At 37.8% G+C, this 18,934-nt stretch overlaps 1 protein-coding gene across 11 annotated transcripts in view; it reads left to right on the top strand.

The window, feature by feature from the left end:
* The window catches only part of SCAI (suppressor of cancer cell invasion), a 156,434-nt gene extending 141,960 nt beyond the window's left edge, over window positions 1-14,474 (top strand). For 6 of the 11 annotated variants that reach the window (XR_014827234.1, XR_014827228.1, XR_014827231.1 and 3 more), the window contains one exon: window positions 8,458-10,752. Coding sequence is in view for 2 of the 11 variants with exons in the window: in XM_084996037.1 (XP_084852163.1) it covers window positions 8,458-8,604 (147 nt within the window). In the remaining 9 variants the exon portion in view is untranslated. Of the gene's footprint in view, window positions 1-8,457 lie in introns of all 11 variants that reach the window. The other 5 variants (XR_014827224.1, XM_084996037.1, XM_003122166.7 and 2 more) reach the window with 2 other exon arrangements.
* Window positions 14,475-18,934: the final 4,460 nt, after the last annotated feature.

The raw sequence follows: 18,934 nt of genomic DNA, 5'->3' as shown, positions 1-18,934 counted from the left end.
GTAGGTCCCAGACACGCTGTGGCTGTGGCATAGGCCAGCAGCTACAACTCCAGTGTGACCCCTAGCCCGGGAACCTCTATATGCCATGGGTATGGCCCTAAAAAGGCAAAAATAAAAATAAATAAAAATTAACCTTGTATCTTGCAGTTTTGTTAAACTGAAGTATTAGTTCTGTTAGCTTTTTAAATGTATTCCTAAGGCTTTCTGTGTAATGATCATGTCATCTTCAGACAAAAACAATTTTACTTCTTCCTTTCCAATCTGTATACCTTTTTAAAAGTTTGTGCGTGTATAGGTCTTCCAGAAAAGTAATGAGTAGAAGTCATGAGAATGAATATCCTTATCTTGTTCTTGGTTTTAAGGGAAAAATTAATCATTTACTATAAATGATAATGTTCATTGTTAGTTTTCCATAGATATCCTCTTTCAGGTTGACTGAGCTCCTTTCTCTTCCTAACCTACTGAGAGTTTTTATCAGGAATGAGTATGAAAGATTGTCATATACTTTTTTTTCTGCATTAATTGATCTGATATATCTTAATTCTGTTAACATGGTATGTAACATTGATTGAGTTTCTAATAAACTCAGCCTCGTATATCTGGGCTAGACATACTTTGTGGTCATGTAGTATCCTTTTGCATAGCTGGATCAATTTGCTAACATTTCATTATGGATTTTACATCTGTTTTTATGAGTGATTATAGTATTTAATTTTCTTTTCTTTTAATGTCTTCATGTGTTGTTTTTTTTATCGGGGTAGTACTGATTTCATAAACTAAGTTGGGATGTGTTTCATTCTTTTGTATTTCTTTTTTTTTTTGCTATTTCTTGGGCTGCTTCCATGGCATATGGAGGTTTCCAGGCTAGGGGTCTAATCGGAGCTGTAGCTGCCAGCCTACACCAGAGCCACAGCAACACGGGATCCGAGCCGCGTCTGCAACATACACCACAGCTCACGGCAACGCCAGATCCTTAACCCACTGAGCAAGGGCAGGGACCGAACCTGCAACCTCATGGGTCCTAGTCAGATTCGTTAACCACTGCGCCACGACGGGAACGCCTATTCTTTTGTATTTCTTAAAGAATTTCTTTAGGATTAGTTGTTTCTTCCTTGAATGGTTGATAGAATTCATCAGTGGAGGGAGTTCCTTGGTGGTCGAGTGGTTAGAATTCAGTGGTTTCACCACTGTGATCCAGTTTCAATCCATGGTCTGGGAACTGAGATCCCACATCAAGCTGTTGCAATGATGAAAAAAATGAAAAAAAAAATTTTTTTTGGTCTTTTTAGGACCACACCTGTGGCCTATGGAGGTTCCCAGGCTAGGGTTCAAATCGGAGCTGTAGCTGCTGGCCTATGCCACAGCCACAGCAACACGGGATCCAAGCCACGTCTACAACCTACACCACAGCTCACAGCAATGCCAGATCCTTAACCCACTAAGCAGGGCCGGGGATCGAACCTACGTCTTCATGGATACTGGTCAGATTCATTTCCACTGAGCCACGATGGGAACTCCCCCAAAAAAATTTTTAATGAAGAAAGAGTTAAAAGAATTAATCAGTGAAGTCATCTGGACCTGGAGTTTTCTTTGGGGGGATGTTTTAAATTATGAATTCAATTTCAAAGGCTTGTTTTCTATTTTTTTCTTAGTCAATTTTAATTACTGTGTCTTGCAAGTCGTTTGTGTGGTTTATTGCCAAAATGTTATTGATAAGATTCCATTATCCTTTTAATCTCTGCAGACTTTCTAGTGATCTTTCATGCTTCATATTCCTGTCTTTTTTGTTTCTTTTATAGCCTAGCTAAGGGTTTATTAAAGTGAATGATCTTTCCAAATAAACAGCTCTTGCTTTCATTGATTTTTTTTTTTTTACTACTGTTTGTCTCTTTTCTATTTATTTCCGTTTACACTCATTGTTATTCTTATTTCTAATTATTTTGACTTTAATTTGCTCTTTTAATTTCTATATTTTAAAACTTAGATTCAAAACCTCTTTCCTCTTCTAATATAGTCACCTATCTTTTAAACAATGCTTTAGTTATTTGATTTTAAATCTTTTAAGTTTATCGAGACTTGTTTTATGACCCATGATATGAATTATCTTGGTGAAGGTTCTTTCTGCCCTTGAAAAGAATATGGATTCTGCTCTTATTAGATGGAGTGATGTATAAATGTCAATTCAATTTGATGTCCAACTGTTTTAAATAGTGTTCTTCAAGTCTTCAATATTCTTACTGATTTTCTGTCTGCTTATTTTATTCCTGACAGAAGAGTATCTAAACCTCTAATTATAACTGTGAATTAGTTTCTTATTTCAGTGCTATTTTTTCATTGTGCATTTTAAAGCTGTTACTGAGTTCATATATACTTAGGGTTGTTCTTTCTTCTTCTTCTTTTTTTTTTTTTTTTTTTTTGTCTTTTGTCTTTTTAGGGCCGTATCAGTGGCATATGGAGGTTCCCAGGCTAGAGGTCAGATTGGAGTTATAGCCGCCGGCCTACACCACAGCCACAGCAACTCGGGATCCGAACCACGTCTGCAGTCTACACCACAGCTCACGGTGACACCAGATCCTCAACCCACTGAGCAAGGCCAGGGATCAAACCCACAACCTCATGGTTACTAGTCAGGTTCATTAACCACTGAGCCATGAGGGTAACTCCTGTTATTTCTTTTAGTTGAAATTACCCATTCATCATTATGAAATGTCTGTCTTTATGTGTGGTCATATTCCTCATTCTGCAGTCTAGTTTTTTTGATGATAAAATAACTATACCTGGGAGTTCTCTGGTGGCTGAGTGGTTAAGAATTCAGTGTTGTCATTGCTGTGGCTTGGATCACTGCTGTGGTGTGTGTTTGATTCCTGGCCAGGAAACTTTTGCATGCCACAGGCGTGGCCAAAAAAAATAAAACAAAACTATACCTGTTTTCTTCTGGCTTGTGTTTGTTTGGCAAATCTTATTTTATCCTTTTAATCTATGTCTGTCTCTCTCTCTCTTTTTTTTAAGGGCCGCACCCGCAGTATATGGAAGTTCCCAGGCTAGGGGTCGAATCAGAGCTATAGTTGCCAGCCTACACCACAGCCACAGCAACATGGGATCGGAGCCACGTCTGCAACCTACGCCACGGCTCAAGGCACCACCAGATCCTTAACCCATTGAGTGAGGCCAGGGGTTGAACCCACAACCTCGTGGTTCCTAGTCAGATTTGTTGCTGCTGTGCCATGACAGGAACTCGTGGTTTTTTGTTTTGTTTTGTTTTGTTTAGTTTTTTAGGGCTCTACTTGTGGCATGTGGAAGTTCCCAGGCTAGGGGTGAAATCAGAGCTGCAGCTGCTGGCCTACACCACAGCCACAGCAACACCAGATCCAAGCTGCATCTGTGACCTACACTGAAGCTCGCAGCAATGCTGGATCCCTAACCCACTGAGCAAGGGCCAGGAATCTAACTTGCCTCCTCATGGATACTAGTTGGGTTCTTAACCCACAGAGCCACAATGGGAACCCCTGCCCTATGTCTCTCTTGATATAAAGTGGACTTCTTTTCAGCAGCACTAGATAGATCCTGCTTTTTTATCTAGTTTGACCATCTCTACCTTTTTACTTGATGCTTTTTGTTTAAAATTACATTGAAATTAATGTAATTTTTGAGTTCCCTTTGTGGCTCAGTGGGTTAAGAACCCGACATAGGGTCTGTGAGGATGTGGATTCAATCCCTGGCCTTGCTCAGTGGGTTAAGGATCTGTCTTTGCTGTGGCTGTAGTGTAGGATGGTAACTGCTGTTCCGATTCAAGCCCTAGCCCAGGAACTTCCATGTGCCGCAGGTGTGGCCATAAAAGGAAAAAAATTAATTAATACAATTTTTAATATAGTTTGATTTAAATAAACCATTATTTGTTTTCTATTTGTCCTGCTGTGTTTTTTAAATTTTTTTCTTTCTCTCCTGCCTTCGTTTTCTTTCTTTCTTTTTTTTTTTTTTTTGTTTTAATGGCCACACCTGTGGCATATGGAAGGCCAGGCTAGGGGTCAAATTGAGCTGCCAGCCTACATCAAAGCCACAGCAATGCAGGATCCGAGCTGCGTCTGCAACCTACCCCACAGCTCATGGCAACACGCCAGATGCTCAACCCACTGAGCAAGGCCAAGGATTGAACCCAAGTCCTCAGGGATCACAGAAGGGTTCGTTGCCACTGAGCCATGACAGGAACTCCCCTGCCTTCATTTTCTTTTGAATTAATTGAAATTTCGTTTTGTTTTAGAATTTTAACAACACTATTGATTTATGCAATATCTCTTGTTTTTCTTTCTTTTTTCTTTTTGTAGCTGCACCTGCGGCATAGGGAGGTTCCCCGGGCCAGGGATTGAATCTAAGTCACAGCTGCAGCCACATAGATCCTTTAACCCAGTGTGCTAGGTTGGGAATTGAACTGCCCCTCTGCAGCAACCTGAGCCGCTGCAGATAGGTTCTTAACCCACTATGCCATGGCAGGAACTCCTTGGTTTGCTTTTCTGATACCATTTCATGCTTAATGTAATTATCTTACGATTGTATTCTTCCATTTTCTCCCTCCCATTCTCTACTATTACCATCCTTCACTTGACTTTTCCGTATAAGTATATACTCTTCAATACTTTCTGGTTATCATAGCATTAAACTGTCAATTATCTTTTTAAAAATTTTTAATGAGGGAAAAGCTTATATAGTTATTTCTGGCACTCAGTTTCTTTCTTTAGATTTCATTTTCCTTCTGATATCATTTTTCTAACCACAGAATTTCCTTTATTATTTCTTAGAGTGCAAATCTGGTAATGGTTTTCTCATTACTTATTTATCTGAAACAGTCTTTATTTCACTCTGATTTTTTTGCAAACCATGTTTTTTTGTTTTGTTTTGTTTTTTGTTTTTGTATATTTAGGGCTGCCTCCATGGCATATGGCGCTTTCCAGGCTAGGGGTTCAAATCGGAGCTGTAGCTGCCGGCCTACATCACAGCTCACGGCAGCGCCAGATCCTTAACCCGCTGAGCGAGGCCAGGGATTGAACCGCATCCTCATGGATACTAGTCAGATTCGTTTCTGCTGAGCCACAATGGGAAACCCCCCTGGGTTATTTAGAAATATGTTTTTTAGTGTCTAAAACTTGGGAATTTTCAAGATATCTTACTGACTTCTAATTTAATTTCTTCGTAGTCAAATAAAACACTTTGTATGATTTGAGTCCTTTTAATTTATTAAGATTTGAGGGAGTTCCCATCGTGGCGCAGTGGTTAACGAATCCGACTAGGAACCATGAGGTTGCGGGTTCGGTCCCTGCCCTTGCTCAGTGGGTTAACGATCCGGCGTTGCCGTGAGCTGTGGTGTAGGTTGCAGACGCGGCTCGGATCCCGTGTTGCTGTGGCTCTGGCGTAGGCCGGTGGCTACAGCTCCGATTCAACCCCTAGCCTGGGAACCTCCATATGCCGCGGGAGCAGCCCAAGAAATAGTAACAACAACAACAAAGACAAAAAAAAAAAAAAAAGATTTGATTTATTGTCCAGAATGTGGTCTATAATGGTAAATGTTCTAGGGACACTGGAAATGAATGTATATGCTGCTACTGTTGGGTGAAGAGTTCTATGAATGTCTGTTAGATCATGTTGATTGATAATGTTGTTCAAGTTCATGATCCTTACGGATTTTCTGAATATTTGTTCTGTTACTGCAGTGTGTAATATATCTTTTCATTTTCCTCTGGTTGTTTTTAAGATTTCCCTCTTTTGGAGTTCCCATCGTGGCTCAGTGGTTAACGAATCTGACTAGGAACCATGAGGTTGCGGGTTCGATCCCTGGCCTCGCTCAGTGGGTTAAGGATCTGGTGTTGCCGTGAGCTGGGGTGTAGGTTGCAGAAGCGGCTGGGATCCCGCGTTGCTGTGGCTGTGGTGTAGGCCGGCTGCTACAGGCTCTGATTAGACCCCTAGCCTGGGAACCTCCATATGCTGTGGGAGCGGCCCTAGAAATGGTAAAAAGATGAAAAAAAAAAATTTTTTTTTTTTGTCTTTTTATTGGTTTCCTGCACTTTAGTTATGATGTACTACCTCGATATGGTTTTCTTCGTATTTTTTCCTGCTTGGGCTTTGTTGAGTATCTTGGTTCTATCTAAATATCAAGATATTTAAAATATTTTAGGATATTTTAAGCCATTATTTCTTCAAATATTTTTTTTCCCTTCCCTTTCTTTCTGAAACATCAATTACATATATGTTCAACAACCTAATATTGTCCTATGGGTCATTGATTTTGCTCTTCATTTAAAAAAAAATCTGTTGTCTCTCTGTGTTTCAGTTTCTATTGCTGTCTTCAAGTTTACTGACGTTTCTTTTTTTTTTTTTTTTTTTTTTTTTTTTTTTTGTCTTTTTGTCTTTTTGCTATTTCTTGGGCCGCTCCCGCGGCATATGGAGGTTCCCAGGCTAGGGGTCGAGTCGGAGCTATAGCCACTGGCCTACGCCAGAGCCACAGCAACTCGGGATCCGAGCCGCGTCTGCAGCCTACACCTCAGCTCACGGCAACGCCAGATCCTTAACCCACTGAGCAAGGCCAGGGATCGAAACCACAACCTCATGGTTCCCAGTCAGATTCGTTAACCACTGCGCCACGATGGGAACTCCTACTGACGTTTCTAATGTGCTCTTATTCCTAAGTCCACTTAGTTTTTCATTTTAGGGATTACTTTTTTTTCATTCTAGAAGTTCTTTTTAACATTTTCCATTTTCTCTTCTCATTATGTTTTCTTTTGTGCTCTTGAATGAATAATAATAGCTCAAGTCCTTACCTACTAATTTATAGGTTTGTTTTTATTATTTTCCCTACTGATTAGTGGTCTTATATTCCTAATTCTTTGTGTGTCTAGTAATTTTCTGTTAGACTGTGAGCCTTGTGAGTTTTCTGATTTCAGATTCAGGATTTTGTTGCCTTTCTTTAAAGAGTGTTGAGCTGGGTTCTCACAGGAATTAAGTTGCTTGAATATCTTTTGACCTTTCCATGCTTTTTTAAGCTTTTTAAGGGTGAATTTTTTAGGGTAGTGTTAGCATACAGATACAGGCTTCTTTCAGCCTAATACTAAGAAGCATGATTTCTCTGGCGCTCTTTCATATGCCCACTATTTCAATACACATTCTCCCTTCTGGGAGGTGTTTGATCAGTACTCAAACATCCCCCAGCCCTGCGTGAGCTGAGAGAATTGTTCAGTTTACTGTAATCCTCTAGGAGTTCTTGGGGTTGATTGCTAATTTCTTTTTTTAGGTTTTTGAACATTTCCTTATTGTCGGTCTTCATAGCATTTAGTGTGGTAAACCAAAATTTGGTCTCTGTAATGTGTAATGACTAAGGCCTACAGGTAGAAGAGAGATAGAAATGACATTTGCAAACATGGACTGTGGAGTTGCCGTTGTGCCTCGTCAGGTTAAGAACCCAACCATCCACGATGATACAGGCTCGATCCGTGGCCTCTCTCAGTGGGTTAAGGATCCGGCGTTGTCATAAGCTGCAGCATAGGTAGCAGATGCGGCTCAGATCTGGTGTTGCTGTGGCTGTGGTGTAGGCTGGCAGCTTCAGCTCCAATTCGACCCCTAGCCTGGGAGCTTCCATATGCCACAGGTATGGCTATAAAAAGAAAAAAAAGGGGGGAAAGAAAGAAATTTCATCCATTTTGGTAGCTTTAATATTTATATCCATGCAGATTATATTAGCGTGTATATTGTATATGTATATGTATATATAGTATGTCAAAAAATTGCTCAAACCTGTTTTCTGAGATACATCCTGAATTTTCAAATTCTGGTTGACGGACAGTTCTATTTGTATAGCTCATTACCTCAAATAAAGTATACCTAAAACCGAAAGCTTTATACTATCCCCACATTATCGCCTCCTTTCCATCTCTTTTTCCTTGAGTAGCTCTCAACTCTTCCTTCAGGTCCTCCATTCCTGAAGTCTTAGTTATTTTTGACACCTCTCTCTCCTGTAATTAAGTTGCCAAGTCCTGCTAATTTGACCTTTTTAGTGTTCCTCCTATCTTTTCCCTCATTTTAATTTTCCCTTCAACATCTGTTTATTTATTTGCTTAACAAATACTTGTTGAAATTCAATAGTAAGTAGGAATCACATGGCTTCCGCAATATAGCATAGTGCCCAAAAGTGATAGGCCCCAGTAACCCCAGTAAATATTTGTGAAATAACTCACTAGATGAATATATTGCGGTGAACCAAAGGAAATGATCATTTTTTAGGGTCAGATGGCCAAACGTCCACACTTTCATATGTTCCACAAATAGATTACCAATAGGAAGGGGAAAAATATGTATTAAGCTACTCGTCAAATACTCCTTGAACAGTAAACAGTAGTATTATTACTCCTGTTAAAAGGTGTATAATGTTCTTTCATTAAACTATCAGACTTGACTTTTCTCTTCTTTGCTTCCCAGGAAACACGAAATTACCCAGAGTCATATCCACAGCTGCCGAGGGATGAAACAGTGGAGAACCCTCATCTCCAGAAGCACATTTTGGAATTAGCATCCATTCTGGATGTGCGAAACGTGTTCCTTGAGAATACCATCGACGACTATTAAAACAGAAGTCCTCTCATGGAAACAAGTTTTCATTTGCCACAGATTTTAAATGGTGCAGTTTTCTAATGTGATGACAGACACATAGTGATGTTACTTAGTTTTTATTTTTTCGATTTAGGACCGCCATTTTAAAAAGAAACCGGAAAAAAATTGTTCAAACTTTTAGGGCAACTGTTTTAAAGTTCACTCTTTCAGGTCTTTTAAAAACTCGATTGATCTTGGAATTTTTATTTTTTGGTTTTGAGGTATGGATACTTACCTCTAACATCTAATCCGCCACTCAAATGGTCACTATTCTCACTCTGAGAAGAGTAAATCCTTTATTTTTGTATAATGAGGAAAATCCAACTCTTATATGTGGACCTTAAATGCTTGGATTTGGAAAATGTGTAATTGTTGACAAAGATGAAACTAGCCAGCATGGACTACTAAGAATCAGGAACAGAGCCCTCCCATAATATTTCTTTTCTTTCCATCTTAGTAAGTAGGAAAATGTGTGATTCTTTGAAGCATAAGCAAGATAGTTCTTGAAATCATTTCATTCATTTAAATGCTGTCAAGATTTCAGAAACGGTATAGGAGTGATTTGGATCCGAAAAGCTAAATCTTTAATGGGGTTCTTGAGGTGAAAAATGTGTTCGTATTTCATTTTATTTGTAGTCTTTGAATGCTGGAAATGAAAGAGAACAGCTTTTAAAGCTTTCAGTCAAATAATCAGATTGTCAGTTTCATAACACAGTGTTTTAGGTATTCCATTTAAACTCATTAATTAATGAGATCAAGTTTAAAAACTGTCTAGATTGAAGTCTGTGGCATATAATACAGAGTTTGTAGTCTCTTTGCCTAGTTTAGATTTATGAGACTTGAAGGTCAGAGATGTTATTAATTTTAGTTGAGGGTAACTGAATTGTTATTTTACCTAAAACGGAAGTTGATTTTTGCATCGACAATTTGGAAGTAGGATTTTTAAAAACTCCTTATATATACATATTTTTTGTCCTTTGAGGGCCGCCCTTGTGGCATTTGGAAGTTCCTAGGCTAGAGATTGAATCGGAGCTTCAGCTGCTGGCCTACATACACCACAGCCACAGCCACACGAGATCTGAGCTGCCTCTGTGACCTACACCGTATCTCATGCCAACGCCTGATCCTTAACCCACTAAACAAGGCCAGGGAACGAACCTGAGTCCTCATGGATACTAGTCGGGTTCCTTACTGCTGAGCCACAATGGGAACTCCAAAAACTCTATATATTTAAATATTTTATGTTCATGCACAAGTTTTTAATTATTTTTATATAGGACTCAGTGTATGGTATAGACGTTTTTGTGATTTTTTCTTCCCTATCATCTCCTTCATAATTTCACAAGTACTAGCTGATTTTTTTCCCCTCTTTTGACTCCACAGCATTCAAGTTCAGAAATCTGTGAATCAGAAGCCCTTCTCCCTAATTTCTGTACAGGCTCACATTCTACCTCTGGCAGTCCCAGGGAAATGAGGTGATTGCTTTTGGTGCCTCTTTCCTATGTCCCTAGGGAAATTTTACCGCAATATTTCTAATGTGGTTTTTATTTCTGACCTAGAGAATAATTTGGATCTAAGTTATTCATATACCTGTTCCAATTTTGCATCTGAAGCCTTGAAGTTATTGTTCTGGAGTTTGGGGGACTTTGTGGTTTTTTAAATTAATGTTGCAAGTTATTTTTGTTTGTTCTTTTAAAGATTATTTCAGAAAGCTTTGGAAAAGTTACTTGGAGAGAGAGTTCCTTTGCTAGTGGATTTTCATTATAAGATAAAGACTGCTTTCCTTTTTTTTTTTTCCCAGTACCTTAATAAACTTTATACCTTTCCTTTCATAGCAGCGTTCACCTGGACCACAGCAATAGACTGTCCTCCGTTATCTGACCTCTTGTTGCAGTTCCCCTGAAGTTCTGTGCCAGTGATGTTCCTAGCAACACATATTCTCCTCTTCTTTGATAATTAAAGTAATTATCATCCTGAGCTTTATCCTCACCTGATTAGCATAAAGAACACTGGTCTGAGAACTAGGAGACCTGAGTTCTAATCCTGGCTTTCCTGGTAATTATCTTTACGCCCTTTGACAGGTGTCTTCGTGTCTCTGCTTTTTTAGCCCTCTCATCTGTAAAATGAAGCCATTGGCCTAAGGTTCTATCCAGTTCTGTGCTTCTGTAATTTGAACTCTTGGTTCCAAAAGTTATTGATTTTTCCACTCTTGCCACCTAGAAAACTAGATTTAGTGTACACAACATTTTCTTGCCTCGATCGTTTTTACCTAGTTTTGTTCAAAAAAAAAAAAAAAAATCTGACTTCCACTTCGTTGTTGTAGAAACTAGTCAGAGAGAGCATCTCCTGAAGATATGAGAGCTTTTGTTATTAGAAACATGTTTGTCTAAGGAGAAGGGGTCTTAGATATCACAACCTGGATTTAGATGATGACATTGCTCCTTAAGCTAATAGTCGTGTAATTTCTTCAGTGGTTAAAAATCTGAGGTGAACTGAAGTGATCTGAGAGGAAACCTGTGCTAAACATTTCTGAACTGTTGTTTCATTCATGCCTTCAAGAAAGATGTGTGTTGAACCACAGCTCTGCTCCAGTCTCTGTTCTAGGCATTGGGGAAGCAGGCAGAGTAGACTTAAAAAAAAAATCTTCGTCTTCATGAAGCTTACATTCTTGTAGGAGGAGTCAGGCAATAAACACAGTAAATAAGTAAATTGATGTTAGAAAGTTGTAAATAGTATGAAAAAAATTTAGAGGGTGGTAAGGGAACACTTTTGTTTGTTTTGAGGCAGAGAATGATGATTAAATGAGCGATCAGTGTGTGGGCCTTATTGACAAGTTTGCATTTGTACCAACACTTTATATTTCTTTCTCTTTTCTGTGGTTTTTGTTTTTTTACTTTTTATCATGAACGTTTTAAACATACACAGAGTTTAATGAACCCTGTGAGACCCACTACCCAGCTTCTACATTTTAAGACCTTACTTTAATTGAGGAAGAGAAAATGAAAAGGGACAATCACCCAGGGAGCTCAAGATAGCAGTGGCAAAGAATCTCATTTTTAATATATGCTGTTCCCCTTTATGAATATAAAACTGTTAAACCCTTTATTTATTTTTAGAATTCATAGAAATTTAAATTTTAGGACTAGGAACAAAGCAACGCAATGGGAAAGAGGGCTTCTTTGCTTTCAAATTGCACAGACTCCCCCTGGAGATTCTGATACAGCCTCTCACCTCACTTAAGAATCACTGCAAACAAATAGTCTCAGAGTGCAAGAAGTCAGTTTTATACCAACCAAAATTAAGCACAATGGAATTGTTTTCTCTTTCTTTATGTTATGTTTCTGAAGTTGGTAAAGCAACTATCGTCCCTATTTTACAGAAGAGAAAGCCGAGACCCCTCCCCAGAACTGTCAGTTTATTCCTAAAGATGAAGCTAGAACTAAAACTCACTCTCTTAATCTCAGCCCAGTCTTTCTGGTAGCTCAGATTGCTTTCTATAATGAACAAGAAAGAAATAATTAGATGTTTATATTTTGGCACAAAAGTTATGGTATTTTTTAAATATATCAAATAATGAAACCAGTAAATCAATCAGTCCTAGCAAATTTTTATTTATTAATTATGAAAAAATCCACAAGTCAGACATTTTATCTTTAATTTTAGCCAGGATATATTCTTTGTGTGTATGTGTGTATGAGTGTGTTCTTCCTAGAAAGTGGTGCTCTTAAAATCTCTCGAAGCACATTTAGAATTTATTGTACCCTTTAAATTTTTACCAAGTTGAAATGTTTTGAGATTGTAGAAGCAAAGTGCAATCCAGTCATGACTTAAATTTTCCTGGTAAAAGATCTGGGTTTTATTTTTTCCTCACTTGTGGCAATATTGCTTTGTTTTCTTCTTGCAGTAGAATTCCCTGAAACAGAGTAGGTGGTTATTGAACTGAATTTCTTTGCGGTAAAGGGAAAAGCAGCATTCTGATTTATTTATCAATTCTGGAGCTTTCTTTAGCATTCTTCTCCAAGTTTAATCTCTGACCTGTGTGAGTTAGCAACCATCTGTCTCTTAGAAGGGTTTTGGAGTCAGTTGAAAAATCTTGTAGTTTTCCACAGAGACTTGTAATCAGCCTGATGATACACAGAGAACATTCTGGACAGGAAATGTAGTAAGTTACCAAGGCCTGCAAATGTGGCTACTGCCTGTGATTCAGAACCACCTCCCCACCCTAAGTGAGTAAAAAGATTTGACATGAATATGAACGGTATGAATCTCCTGGTGATATTTTTGGGTGTACATATTCCTGTATGTTTGGAGAGTAATAAGGATATTTACATCGAGGGCTCTTTTGTTGTCCTTATTTATTTGAAATTCTTATTTTATTTGCAATGGCATGTATATATTTTAGTGATGCTAAATGCAATCTCTGTATACTTTTTGTATATATGTACATATTTGTAAATATATTGGTATGCAGTGATACAGTTTGTGTATATTATATACCCATACCCATTGTGGGCTGAATTTATTTAAGTTCTGTGAGGACATCAGAGTGGCATTGTTCATGCTGCTGTAATTAGGTTGTGGCTGTATCTCATTCATGAGCCTCTGTTTTGAGAGGCTTCTGTGTGGGTAAAATGGGCTGAGTTGAAATTAGGATATGAAGATCTTAACAGAAAGCTCGATATTCTTAGCTTTAAAATCCTCTGCCAATTTCCACCCGAACTGATAAGAAATTAGTGAAATACCTAAGTATGTGAAACTGAGACACCAGCAGGTTCTTAAGCTATATTAGTCTTTTATTTTCTTGACTGTAGTTAGGTATTATTACTGAGTAGTAAAGTATGCATTTATATTGAGAATCAGAGGACAGTGGGAAACACATTACTTTGATCACATTTCAAAATAGATAGGAAAATGTTTTTTTCAATAGGGAAATATTCCTAGTTGCCATTTCAATGCCTGATACTAAATTTTAATTTTGGAACAAATTTTTTTTCACCAGTGTGTCTCATTTTATATCTGTCTCTGTGAGGCAGAAAAAAGGGGCATTAGGTAGGGGAAGGCTCTACCTAGGTGGGGTGGAATTTAAGGAGGAACAGAAGGTTGATTATCTGTATATTTGCAGCAGCTGTGATTAATTTAGTCTTGTCTTGGCATTTCTAACTATAGATTTTTCTTATTGGAGTTGCATATCAAAGATGAGTACGCTCATCTGAGAAAATGCTTCCAGTGAACAAAATGCCTCCAGTTGTATTTCTTTGTCTCTATGAGACCGCTGTGTTCTGCAAATTGATGTATTCACACATGAAGTAGGATTCTTAATATTAGGTGCATGGCGTGCTACAAAATCGGGGCCTTCAAACTTCTGCCCAGGATAACAGGTAGAGGAGGATAAGAGGAGAGTAAGTATGTGCAGTGCCAATTTGTGAACCTATAGAATGTCCCGGAGGTCAAAGTTCGGTTAGTCCCGTCTTCCCTGGGCGTGGTTATTTGCATGGAAGAGCATAGGAGAGGTTTAATATACACCTGAATACATTCACTGCAAAAATTAAGTAGAGGTTATTTTTGCATGATGAAATATAACTGCAAAACAACTGTTTACCCTGTTATTCTTCACAAGATTAAATCTGTCTGCTCCAATATTATCTAAAAAAGTCAGTAGTCAATTTTACCATCCCCCAAAATGTTGCATTTGCCCCTTCATTGTATTTTTAATATAACAGCCAACAATTCACAACACTTCTCAATTACAGTGTTCAATTTTAAATAAAGTTACAATAGCCTTTTTCTTAAATGAATATTGAAATTTAGCAACGTACAATTTCGGAAATAAAATCTGTGAAACCATCCATAAGATCTGATGTTCTATTGTTTTAGTAACAAATCATTTATTGCAATTGGAGAGTAGCAGAATAGATGTTGTGCTATTTAAAATTCATGAGGAGGATCTGGCATTGTCACTGCTGTGGCTGGGTTCAATCTCTGGCCAGGGAGCTTCTGCATGTTACGTGTGCAGCCAAAAAAACAAACACAACTTCATGGAAGTGACTCATGCTTAATGTGGACATTGATTCGAGGAAAGCAGCAGCAATAAAAAGTGTAGTAGATGAGACTGACGTTGTGAATATGACCTCTGACTCTTCAACAGTTGTCAAGCCAGTCACTTTGTAGTTAAATAAGAATTGCTTCAAAAACCAAGCCCTTTCCCCCTATTCTGTAATCTTAGACCCTGATACTTTACACCTGCTCGTGCTGTACCTCCAGTTCTTTCCTGGATACTGTGACCATTTTACCTTAAAACAAAAATTTTTTTGAGGCAACTCATCTTCCTCAAACTAGAATTTCAAGACATAATATTACACCATGTCCCAGCTTCAGTGAATTTTTGAACACAGAGACTTACTAAGCATGCCTTGTGTTTAAGGAAAAATAATCGACGTGTGAATGGAATCACCTATTGAAGGCAAGAGTGTTAAGATAATGTAAGGAGACATACCCTTAATTGGGTAAATTAAATATATGAAATTAAGTACTAATTTGTTGATGCCATAGAAATATTTCCTTTGGGATTCTGCAGATGTGAAATGTTTTCTTAAGCTAAAGTTGATATTTTTCACTTATTAGTTTGATGTAATATTGACTTTTAAGAAGAATTCCATTTCTGCATAACATTGTTACTTAATCATTGATTGAAGCACCATTTCTTCATTTAAAAATATTTTTGTTAATTTCTTTTGTGTTTTTCAAAAGTTATTTTTAAAATTAATTATCAAAATATTCTAAGCAGGAGTTCCCATTGTGGCACAGTGGGCTAAGACTCCGACTGCAGCAGCTTGGGTCACTGTGGAGGCCCAGGTTCGGTCCCCTGCCCTGCGCAGTGTGTTAAAGAATCCAGCGTTGCCATAGCTTCGGCATAGCTTGCAGCTCTGGCTTGGATTCAGTCCCTGGCCCAGGAATGTCCATATGCCCCAGGTGCAGACATTAAAAAAAAAAAAATCTAAGCAGTAGCTTTAAAAAAAAAAAAAATTTAAACAGGACTTTCAGAGTTTTTTTTAGTAGTTTGAGGTTTATTAATTCTGCACTCCAGATTCATTTATTGTAAAGCTTGAATTTAGTCATAGAACAGACTAAAATTGGGTATATTTTCCTATTTTGGCGGATAACTCCAGTCTATGTCCTAAGACAATCATCTTTTGAGGTGTAGTGTTGTTTATTGAGACATTGGTGATTTTAGGGGTCAGATTTTTTTACTTTTCTGACAGGCCTATGTAATGAAAGTTAACAGGCTGTATATCACTTTTCAGAATGAGATAGGGACTTATAACCTTTTAGATCTGCAATAAACAATATTTAAATTTTTATGTTGTATCACTAATATTCTTTTCTCTTTTGCAACTGTCATGAATGTCCACTTGTCCATGATGGGAAATTAAGATTTGTAAACATTACAATTTGACCCATAAATTTTCTCAAACTTCAGATCAGTAAGATCTGATTTGAAATTGTAAAATGTGAGAGATCATATGTGATAATCCCAAAGTAAATATCTCCAAAACATATAGAAATAAATACTGTTTTAAAAAATCTTATTCCTACCCTCCTTTGCATGTTACTGACTTTTTTCTAGACTATAAATATGTGTTGTGATGTATTAAAAATCTGCAAGAAAAATTGCTTAAAATGTTTTAGGGCAGTAAGAATTTTTATTTCTGTTTCTTGCAGAATGAGTTTTTTTTTTAATCTTATTTTTTATTAAAAAGAACTTTTAATAGTTCAGCAAAATATTTTAGGACTTTTTTTCACAAGTTTGTGGCTTTTTATGGTTACCTAGTTACATTTCTTGTGTCATCTAGATCACATGTGGCTAGTTCTCCAGCTGTTTTTTGTTATTTTTAGTAAACTTTGCCATTCAACAATCAGAGAGACATATTTTGGAGGCTTCTTCCAATCAAGGTAGAAAAGGTCTTAGGAAAGGCAGACGCAATGTCCTACCATTTTCATAGTAGAGCTTACAAGTGAAGGAATTTATCCAAATAGGTTATTTTCATTGTGTAGCACCAGTAAAAATAGTGGTCTCATTAATCACTGAATGTGATGAAGTTTTATGTCGCTTCCTACCTTGCTCTAAAGAATTTTGTCATTAAAGGCCATATTATTTTCTCTGAGCAGTTTCCATTGTAAGGTTGAATATCTTTTTCTTCATTCAAATCATCATTATAGGTTAAGTTAATCAAATAGGAGTTAAAATAAGTTATATTTGATCTTTTTTCCCTGAAAATAATGGTGAACCTATTGTCTATACTATGGATATTAGGCAGAAATGCACTTGTTTCAATCATAGCAGAAATTTACATTTGGAGACTATAATTACTTGATTTTCTAGTGGTGTGAAATACTTTTTAAAAATTGTGCTTGTCTGTAACTGAAATGTTATAGAATTGTAACACTATAAGGATTATAGAGTTATATTTATTAGCTCTCTTCAAGAGATTGAAGCACAATAATTTTCCTGTAACAGTTCTTATCCAAGTGCTGCTAATCTGTCATGCAAATAATGAAGCTATTTGGTTGCCTATCTAGCTATTCACAAATCACTGTAATCCTTAAGAAGTAGTCTTGTTGCTCATTTGTATTAAATTTTGGATATTGTGAGTTAATACTTTAAAACAAAATCCATTAACTCAGCTCTGTGAGACAACAAACCGTTTGGATTCATTAGTTTTATATGTGTTCTCAGTAGAAAAAATTTCGAAGGGGCTATTTACTACCAATGACTAAGGGGACAAATTATATTGTCAATATCATTTGACTTGAACAGTTGTGGTATTGTAAAAGTCTGTCCTGTTTCTAAATTGCTTAAGCCATACACAATCCTAAGGATGTTTTCCTATTGTGTTTCCTCTTCAGCAGCCTTTTTCCGCTTTGTCTATTATGGATAATACTTCATAGATTTTAGAAATGGAGACGTTATTGAAACATTTTATTTTCTTGATCATCGCTTTTGACTCTTGTATGTGATTCGTCGTAAAGGATAGCAAGCCTTTCACTACTTCACTTAACGAATTTCAGAGTAACACTGTGATTCTGCAGAGCAGATTCAGTAGGCCCTTGTCTTTCCAATGTTTTCTTCTGTTATATGGTGCCTCCCACCTTGAGGGCGCTTAAATACTAGAGGATGGAGTATGTTTTGATGTTTATTGAATAACAAGATTACAGAATATTTGATTTTTGTTGTCAGTGTATTGAAGACATTTTTGCATTGATAAATGTTCTCTAGGAATGTGATTACATTCATCAGGTGTGAACTCTTGTAAAAATAAATTTTGTATCTTGAATTCCCGTATATATTAAGTGTATCATCAATATAAAAATAAACATTATTTGCTTAAAGTTTTTGTACTTCTTCAGAATTGTTGACAATATAAATATTAAACTGATGGGGCTTACTTCTTTCAGATAATACCTTGGATACTTCAGTCTTGGGGTTGTGGATTCCATGCGCGTCTTTTAGTTTGTAAATTTCTTCTGGGTCCTAGTTACGGTCTTTTTCCCTGCCCTCCTCCTGGTGGTCATAACTGGCACAGGCGGGGTGAGGGATTGTTTCGGGGGATCGGGTGGAAGTTCCTAGCCCTCAGGCTGGTGGTGTTGGATTTGGGCAATAACACATGCAACTTCAACGTGGAATGGCCGGCTTGGTTGGCACCGAGCATTCCGGAGACTCGACGTAGGCTACCAATTTGTACCGTGATACAAGGCAGTTTTACCTCCCTGCATTTTCTTCATCTGTCAAAAGTTGGAGGCCCATTAGTGGACTGAGAAATGAATGTGATGGGCTACCGCCTGCGTGTTTTTCTAAAGAAATGCGATGTCTCACCGTGCACTATGTAATAAGGGTATGATTCTCCAAACTTCTTTCACTGATACGTTATATGTCCTGGATTGCAGTATAAAATGTATAACCTGAGAGTTCTCTTGTGGCGCCCAGCGGGTTAAGGACCCAGCGCTGTCACTGCTGTGGTGTGGGTTCGATCCCTGGCCCAAGAACCTGCACGTGCCAAAAAATTTTAAGAATTAAAAGCAAAATGTATAAACTACAGTACGTCACAGGCACAAAACACCGGTTACATGGCGCGAGTTCTCAGTAGTACTTTATGGAGTCACAGCTTCTTGCAAGTGGCGAGGTGACTGTGTAGGGTGCAGAGGGATTGGGATGCAGGGAGAGGAATAAAAATTCTGTGCTGGCCCAGCATCACCACGGCCGGTGGGTCTCCATGCGGTTCAGCACAGGCTGCCCCCCCCTCAACAACTG

Source organism: Sus scrofa, chromosome 1 (assembly GCF_054392235.1).
Source record: "Sus scrofa isolate SSC_HxYL_T2T_F1_AM1 chromosome 1, Sscrofa_HxYL_maternal_Yorkshire_Landrace_v2.0, whole genome shotgun sequence".
Taxonomy (NCBI): domain Eukaryota; kingdom Metazoa; phylum Chordata; class Mammalia; order Artiodactyla; family Suidae; genus Sus; species Sus scrofa.
Note: the sequence above shows the minus strand (reverse complement) of the source record. Positions and strands in the feature narration are given on the sequence as shown.